Source organism: Bison bison, unplaced genomic scaffold (genome assembly GCF_000754665.1).
Source record: "Bison bison bison isolate TAMUID 2011002044 unplaced genomic scaffold, Bison_UMD1.0 scf7180017864530, whole genome shotgun sequence".
In the NCBI taxonomy this organism is placed as follows: Eukaryota; Metazoa; Chordata; class Mammalia; order Artiodactyla; family Bovidae; genus Bison; species Bison bison.
Window position 1 is genome coordinate 7,429,928 of NW_011495080.1, and position 9,153 is coordinate 7,439,080.

The window sequence follows — 9,153 nt, forward strand, 5'->3', positions numbered from 1 at the left end:
AAAAAAGGGCTACCACAGCCAGGGCCCCCCCCGCCGTAAGGAGTATGGAGAGGCCAGGTGCAGGCTCCTCTCGAGCTTCCCGTGGAAGAGCTATGGCAGTACGCCCTTTCTCTTGAATCAGAAACCACTCATGTGTGCATAAAGCTCTTCAAAACAAGGGAGCCCAAAATGTAGTCTCAAGTGGTACTTGTTTATATTTTGCTGGTCTCGGAGGCATATTGTTGAGTAAAGCCTCAAGAGCACAGCCTTCTGGGGGACTCACCAAGACCAGAGACAAAACTCTTTGGACCCATAGAAAGTGTCTCTTTGTTTTATTTTTAACTTTTTAAGTAATTTCTAAAATTTTAGTGTTTCAAGTATTAAAAAAATGTAAATAGTAATATAAGAAGCATCTCTGTATCTACCACTCAACCTCACCAATTACTACATTTTGCTACCCTTGTAAACACCCACCTTGCATTCTTTCTGTTGATCAGGAAGAATTACAAATACAGCTGTGTAGTCCTCCCCAGCCTCATTCCCTGCCTCCCTGTCCTGCAATAACTACTATCGTGAATTTAGTGACCATGATTTGTTACATGGTTTCTGTATCTACAACATTTTCAAGTATCTAGAGGCAGTGTATATGGTACTATTTATTTGTTTTACATTTTTCTATAAATGTTATCATTCTGTATATATTCTACAACCTATCCTTCATAGGGGGAGTCAGCTTTTTTGAAATTAATCCATGTTGGCATATGTAGCAGGCTTGAAGCTTTATAGTTGGTAGAACCATCTAAAATGTTAATCTGAGAGCTGAGGAATAGTGTTTATCTAGTTGATTCTCCCTTTGGGAACACTGGCTTATTCATTTTAGAACCTCCTGTCAGACCCTCTTTCTGCATTATTGTTGTGTGTGACTGTAACTTGAACACCCTTTTCACCAAGTTACATGTCATCACAGGTGTTAATCAAGCTTTCATTCTTGGTACACTTCCTACTTACTCTAGCATAGTGGCTCTTTCTCTGCTTACACAGATTTTGAGCTTTTGGATGTACAGATTAATGTTTTTAATCAAATTTGGGAAGTTTTCAGATCATATTTCTTCAAATATTGTTCCTGCCCCTTCTGGGTCTCCCATTATGCAGCTGTTGGTGTGCTTGATCAGGTCCCACAGGCCTCTGTTCATTTTCCTTCATTCCACATGGATGCTCCTTCTCTCCATCCTTGTGCCACTGATATCTTAGAGGGATTACTACTTCAGATCACCCCACTGTCTGCTAAGCTTATTTCTTTGCATCTAGGCTAACCCCTTAGTCTCTAAACTAGTGCATATATTCTATATATTTTTCCTTTAAAAAAATCTTCCAGTAGTTTCTCATCAACATACATTAATAAAATTATGGCCTGACTGCTGTCTATACTTTAACCTTCTCTTCGACTCAGCTCCCCACAGGAATAGTGTGTTCCAAGTCTGAGAAACTATTTAAAATTCCCCACACATGCTGTCCCTTAGGGCTTTACTTTTACATATTGTTGTTGGTCTTTCCAGTTCAGCTAAGACCTGACTACTTCTGATAAACCTTTCCTGAGACTCTGCTTTCTAAATATAATCACAGGGACTTCCCTGGTGGTCCATTGGTTAAGACTCCACACTCCCAATGCAGAGGGTACAGGTTCAATCCCTGGTCAGGGAACTAAGATCCTGCATGCCCCACAGTGCAGCCAAAAAATAAAACAATCACAAAAGTATCATCCCAGCCCTATCCAAAAAAAATCGGTAATTTCTTAATATCATCAAATATCATCCATTTTACATTTCCCCTGCTGCTCTATGCATGCTTTCTTCTTAAAAGTAATTTGCACCAGTATATCTTCAGTTTACTATTTCCACAGATCGATTTGGAATGTTGCCATTGGATGAGCCCACTGTTCTTGTTAGTGAATTCCTAGATCGTTTTCAAAGCCTTTGTCACTTGGACCTCCAGCTTCCTTCCTTGAGGCCAGAGGACTTAAAAACTATGGTGAGTTTTTCTTGGCTAGCATACAGTGGCCTTCAGTTGTCACCAGCATGAAGCATTTCTTTTAATGACCAGAGGATGAAGATAGCTAAGAAGAGAACTACTTGTTTGTCTCTCAGCTGACCTTTTCCAATCTCTACTGGAAAGGTGACTTGAGGGTTTAAATAAATGAGTTCTATTTACACTTTTAGATATGATGCTCTAAGTGGCATAAATTCAATTTTATCTCAATTTGTTACTTAACAGAAGATACTGAAATGTGGCTTCATATGGCTTATTGCATACCATTTTCCAAGGAAAGTGTTAGAAAAGTTATAAACTCCCTTCTCCCTTGTAAACAGAAATTTTGAAATGCTTTGGCCCATCTGTACTTTGAACATTTACTGTCCCGTTTGTCATCGTGTGATTATTCTATCAAGACAGACTTTAAGGAAATAGAAGCTATTATTTTGCTTCTTCAATTGAGAAGCTGTTATGTATTTTAGCATCAGACTATAAACATCTGATGCCTGTTATAAATGTCCATTTGTCCCTAGCCAAGGCAAATTTTATTCACTGTGTCATGGTTCTGTATTATTCTTGGAACAAAAGTAAAGATTCTGGCAAGCTCTTCTGTTGTGTCAAAAGCAAATTCAGGGCTTCCTTGGTGGCTCAGAGAGAAAGAATCCACCTGCTAATGCAAGAAATACAGGTTTGATCCATGGTCCAGGAAGATCCCACATGACGTGCAATAGTTAAGCCCACGTGCCACAACTATTGAGCCTATGCTGTAGAACCCAGGAGCCACAACTATCGTGAGCCTACATGCTTTAACAACTGAAGCCCACATGCCATGGAGCCCGTGCTCCACATCAAGAGAAGCCACTGCAGTGAGCAGCCGGCACACCGCAACTAGAGAGAAGCCCAGGAAGCAACAAAGGCCCAGCACATCCAAAAATAAAGTAAATTCAGTGTCAGGGCAAGATATAAGTGGTAGTCGTTACTTGGTTTACAGATTTCAGAGAAAATATGGAGTTGGTAATTTGAAAGCAAGTTGGTACTAAGAAAAGATGAGGTAGTTCCAGGAAAACTGTTCCCTTTCTCACAGCAGACCCCGGGCAGGTCACGAAGTGCCTGTGGATACCTTAGCCTCTGCTAGAAGTAAGTCTACCTGAGTGAAGAGAATTGTCTTTGTGTTTATCATTTTTTCCATGACTTTTGCCTTGTACCATCTAGATGCATCATTATCTATGGCTTCTGTTCATGGTGGTTGAAATTTGTGTAAGTCTTTCATGTTGGTTCCTTTGTAGTGCTTGACAGAAGACAAGATCAGTCTTCTCCTGCACCTGCTTGAAGATGAACTTGATCACCGGACTGATGAGAGAAAAACTGCAACCAAATTAGGCTCAGACATCCAAGTGCACGTCACTGCCTGTATTCTCTCTGTGTGTGGCTGGGCGTGTAGGTTAGCGAATGTGCCTGGGGACATAAACCATGATGACACTATATGCCCATGTATATCAGTTACTCTTAACATTTGTAGATCACGTGGTATTTGTGTGAGAAAGGCAGTGACAGAGAAAACCTAAGTGGGTGGAAGAGGGATAGTAAGAATTAGCAACCAAACCAGAATGAGAACTCAGGAATTCGTGAACACACCTGAACTTTGTTTCTTTTACTGTCACTTCCCAGTAGGAAATTTGTGTTCCTGTAAACAGTGAAGCTCCTTTCCAGTTTTAGAAAGGAAAAATCAGTTTAATTGATGAAATCTACCAAGGAAGCACCAGCTGAATCCTCTAGGCCCCAACTTGGTGTTTCCATTCCAGCTGCTCAGTTTGGCACAGAATCCTTCTGAGACAAGACTGTCAGACCAATTTTGATTTACTTTAAATACGCTTTCTTTGGTACATTAAGGACTATTCTTTTATAGGGAAAAACTTTTAAAAGGGACATGAGAAATTTATAAAACATATCTTTAAAATGGGGCTTCCCTGGTGGTTCAGACAGTAAACAATCTGCCTGTAACACAGGAGATCTGGATTTGATCCCTGGGTCAGGAAGATCCCCTGGAGAAGGGAATGCCTACCCATTCCAGTATTCTTGCCTGGAGAATCCCATGGACAGAGGATCCTGGCAGGTTACAATCCATGGCATCACAGAGAGTCGGACACAACTGAGTGACTTAACACTTTCATCTTTAAAATAATCTTGCCATAGACGGCACACTAAGACCCCTAGATCTTCCTATAGGAAATTCATAACAGGTGATGAAGTTAGGTGCTGAGATTGGAGGATAGGGGCCCTGAGAGGAGGTGGTCCCCAGGCCATTGGACCGCCCAGAGATTTGTTTGATGAGATGGAGCATACTCACAAATCATCATGCTTAGTCCCTTGGCAGTGTTACCTTCTGAGGAAACCCACTCTCTTTTCTTTTCTCACATAGTTCTTTGTTGGAACCCATGCAGCTCTCCCTGATAACTTGTTCACAGTGTATGAGGAAGGTGGGGCTCTGGGGCTTTCAGCAGATCGAGTCGTCCATGACCGACCTGGATGCTTCCTTGGGCCTGACCCCTTCCCCCGTCCCGGGATCTGAGGGCCGGCCAGAGCGCTCCCCTCTGGTGCCCGAGTCTCCTCGCAGGATGGTGACTCGGAGCCAGGATACCATCTTTTCCCCAGGCTCAGAGCAGGTATAGACTCCTTTGGCTTGTTTGGGGTGGACTTTTTAAAAACATCATTCTTACCAAAAATGTTGATGAAAAATTGGATATTAACTTAGATTAATTGATCAGAATACCATAGAATGGTTTTATTCATTAGTTGCACTGGAGATGCTAAATTCATTATTGTGTATGGAAATCTGTTATTCTTTGAAGAGTTCGGTTACATAGTTCAGAAACTAAATTTTATAGTTTTTAAAATGTTAAAAAAAATAAATGTTAGCTTTCACATACTTCTAGAAATATTTCTCCTGACCATAGTCATTAATTTCATTGTCCAACATCTCCCCTTTCCTTCAGGCTGAAAAGAGCCCAGGTCCCATCGTCTCCAGAACTCGGAGTGGGGACTCCTCCAGTCCTGTGGACCGTCCAGAGCTGGAGGCTGCTAGCCCTGCCACCAGAACCCGCCCAGTGACCCGCAGTATGGGAACAGGAGACAGCGCCGGCCTGGAAGTGCCATCTAGTCCTCTTCGAAAAGCCAAACGGGCTCGCCTCTGCTCCTCCAGCAGCTTGGTGAGCCCACCTGCATGCTTGGAGGTCCATGAGCACGGCCGCATGCGAGCCCTCACCATGTATACAGCGTGGAGAAGTCGGCGCGAGCCGAGCCTGGTCCTGCGGCTGTAGGAGGCTGTGGGAATAAGTTTAAAGATGGGACAGTTGGGTGGCTAGAGAGGGGAAAAGAAATTAAGGGTTTTGCCTTTTGTTTCTTTGGGATGGCTACTGGAGACATGATAAATTTGTCTAGCCCAAGGGACAGTAGTGAGAAAGGGGAACAGACCTGATAAGTTGTGGTTTAACACAAAGGGAGTGAAGGGATTTTTAAAATGAGAGGGAAGTAGATGGGCAGAGTTTAAAGGAGAACATAAAACTAGAAATGTGAGCGTCATGAGATTCTGAATTTTATGACTTAGAGCAGCGCCTCCCTGAACTTACACAGTGTCTGCCCTTCTTTAACACTGACTGCTCTGCCTCCTTCCTCAGGACGCCTCTTCCCGAAGCTTCTTTGATCCCACGTCTCAGCATAGAGACTGGTGCCCTTGGGTGAACATCACACTCGGCAAAGAAACCAAGGAGAATGGTGGCACGGAGGTGGATGCCAGCACTCCGGCAGAGCCAGGCTGGAAGGCAGTGCTGAACATCCTCTTGGCCCACAAACAGTCTAACCAGCCCGCTGAAACTGACTCCATGGTGAGATAAGCCATTGCCCTGATCATGTGCAGCGCTTGCTGTTTATGAGATGAGAAGAGGCTGTTCCTATAATTAGCACCCTGCCTGCCCTCAGTTTTCGCAAGTCAAGATGGACTCAGTCTGGGTTCATCCTAGAGAACAAACACGGGACTGGTTCAGTGTTTCTGCAGTTTAGCATTTGGCATTCCACCAAATTCTGATAAATACTTTGTCTTTTCTACTTAGATGACTCGAAGTAGAAAAGAGAGAGAGAAACAGCAAGAGGTAACAGGCCGCTGCTCCAGCCTCGTGTTGCAGAGCAGCTGCTTTTTCCACCTGAGTTGCTGTCTCTTGGACTTGGAGCCCTGGCCCGTTAACGTAGCTGTCTGCACGGAGCTCTGTGCTCTGCTACCATGAGCACAACTTCATTCCTCATGGCGGGCACCTTACTTTGCCTGTGTTCCGAGGCCCCAGGCTTGTGTACCGACCCTCAGCTGCCATCACACGAATGACTGCTGCTGGTTCCGCTTGTGGGTAAAAGCAAACCAGTCACGAAAGCTGAGAAAGCAACTCAAGCATTTGCTCTATGCCAAATATGGAAGCGAGAGGACGGTGGGCATTAAGGAATCATTAAAACTGCATTCTCTTTCCTTTGGTGGCTCATTTCCAAATTTGCCATGTCACCTGCTTGATACAAATATAGTAATTTCTGACTTCTGTTCCCTCCAAGGACAAAGTAAAATAATACTTGCCAGCAGCTGTTTATCAGAAGCATTCCCAGATTCATGGTTTTGTAGGGTTATAGGATTCCACTGGAGGGAGCTGCTGTGATGCTAAAAGCTCAAGAATGTACATTCATACCCTTAGTAAATATGCAGGTGATGGTTTTCCAAGTTTTTGCCAAAAAAAATTAAAAACCCTGCATTTTTCCAGTTTAAAACCTTGGAAATACATAAAGCAATCTGAAGACAAATGTTTTGGCCCACCTTGCAAATGAGAGAGATTAGGTCTGTCTTTGCATGAGTTCTTTTGCCTGGATCCTCATGAAAAAATGTATGGCAGTTCTAATTAACTCCCCTCTGTCACTGTTAGGCTAACTGGAAACCCCATGGGGCTTTTTTTTTTTTTGGTAGTGGGAAAATTTGGCCTCATAAGTGGCCCTGAGTTCCAGGAGTTTGAAGGTCTGTTTTGGCAACTTGTCTGTTAAGATTCCCCACAGCTGTTGTGTGACTGGGAATTATAAAATTTAAGAGGCTCTCCTGTAAAGGATCTTGAAGCTAGAAAAAAGTTTACACTGTTTTCCAACTTAAATTTCTTTCAATTTTGTCACTGTATTAACTAAATTGCCCTCAGTCACGAGTAAGAGTTCAAACTTTGCCCTCCTAGAGCTTTATTAAGACATTCAGCCACAAAGAGGATAAGGAAACAGTGAAAATGTCATCTTCTGTCAGACGTTGGAGGGAACTTTGTGGGTTATCTTGTTAGATGTGTTTGTGCTCTCACCGAGACCCTGTGCTCATCTGTGACTCTCCAAGGCAGAGGGAACCAAGTGTTCTGCTTCCCTGAGAACTTTTATCTTTCAGTGAACTGTTTTGTCTCCCTGTAACACCATTTCTCAGAATCTCAGATCACTTCGCAGGCATGATCAAGTGGCAGTGAGATTCTTCCTATTATTAGCTCTGCTGGCGAAAACAGGAAACTGAGAAGGCCAAGGTCATAGCTTAAACTCTTCAGAGTCATTTAACTTTGTTTCATTCCTCAACCTTAGATTATTCCATGAGTACCAGCTAGGCATCTTATGAATATGAATCCTTGTTCACAGGGCCAGTTCAGCATCACAGATGAGAAGTCAGTGCAAAGTGTGTGGTGCTACACTGATGGCGGGTCACACGTGTCATGCTCTCTCTCATACAAAGATGAGGACACATGCGGATGCTTGGAGGAGGACATAAGCCGTATTGTTGAAGCGCCGAGTGTGTTAGCAGTGGTATCACAGCAGACTCAAGCTGTTTGATTCTTAGTCCAGCTTTTAGCTACCCAATCCAGTATTCTTGGGCTTTTCTTGTGGCTAAGCTGGTAAAGAATCCTCTTTGAATGCGGGAGACCTGGGTTTGACCCCTGGATTGGGAAGATCCCTTGGAGAAGGGAAAGGCTACCCACTCCGATATTCTGGCCTAGAGAATTCCGTGGACTGTATAGTGCATGGGGTCGCAAAGAGTCAGACATGACTGAGCGATTTTCACTTTCACTTTGTGTATAGCACTGTATACAATTAACTTGTTTTATTTACTCCTAGACATATCTAGATCATCGTGGGAGAAATTTACAGACCGCATCTTAAAGCTATTACCCTTTGTCTCTGTAAAGGAATTTAATCTCTAATAATGAACTTTTCTATCTACAGAGTCTCTCTGAGAAATCAAGGAAGGTATTCCGAATATTCCGGCAGTGGGAATCTCTGTGCTCATCCTGAAGATGTCCCAGCCCTTCCTGCAGAGAAGTGGAATGAGTGGCTTTGAAAAATAAAGCCTAAATTCCTTTTTGAGCAGCTGATGCTAAGGTTTTCTCCATTCTGGTTTAATCACGAGGAGCCCCTGCCCTTGCGGACGTGTGTCACCACCTGCATCTGACAGGAGGAAATCTGTTTGCAGCACAGGGATGCGGGCAGGAGAGGCGGGGCGAGCCTGGCTCTAGCAAAGGAGTGCACGATTCCAGAACTCCAGAGAGGACCCCAGCCTTGAGCGGGTTTCGTGTCTGAGGTCGGGGCAGTGTTTTGAAGACTCTTATGTCCCAGGAATATGTAAGTGTGTGTTAATAAAACATTTGTTAAGATTCTTACAGTTGGAGAACTATTTTCCTCCTTGTCTAATGGGCTGATATAAAGGAAGCTGAGACTGAGAAGACTACTACAGTGGAGCAGTAAACAAAGCCAAAATTTTAGTTTTCAGATTGGCTGCAAAGCCTGGAGTTTATCTGTGGTTCTAGTCAAAGAGGTATTCCTGAACAGAGACAAGACATTGTTTCCTGCATCACCAGACCTCCTGATGCGTTATAGTGAATGGTAAGCTCATGGCTTTCTCCCTTCACTTGATAATAACGAGAATGAGAGATGCCGAAGGGAGGAAGGCTCTTCAAAAGACCCCCTCCATGCAAGGCTCCCTGTGTGGGGCTCCCCAGGGCTCTTTCACTGCTGGTGGGGAGTTGTCTCCAGGGTGGAGAAGTTGACCCTGACCTGCCCCAACTAAAGAGACTACCCACCGAGAGAGCAACCATGAAGGAAACTAGG

General features: G+C 43.7%; 1 protein-coding gene across 1 annotated transcript in view; it reads left to right on the plus strand.

Moving 5' to 3' along the window:
• Positions 1–8,707, plus strand: part of ZC3HC1 (zinc finger, C3HC-type containing 1) — a 16,438-nt gene extending 7,731 nt beyond the window's left edge. The window contains exons 5-10 of the mRNA XM_010831677.1: positions 1,880–2,007; positions 3,294–3,448; positions 4,427–4,670; positions 5,001–5,213; positions 5,682–5,888; positions 8,272–8,707. Coding sequence (XP_010829979.1) covers positions 1,880–2,007; positions 3,294–3,448; positions 4,427–4,670; positions 5,001–5,213; positions 5,682–5,888; positions 8,272–8,340 — 1,016 coding nt within the window. The 3' untranslated portion in view covers positions 8,341–8,707. The remainder of the gene's footprint in view (positions 1–1,879; positions 2,008–3,293; positions 3,449–4,426; positions 4,671–5,000; positions 5,214–5,681; positions 5,889–8,271) is intronic.
• The last annotated feature ends 446 nt before the right edge of the window (positions 8,708–9,153 follow it).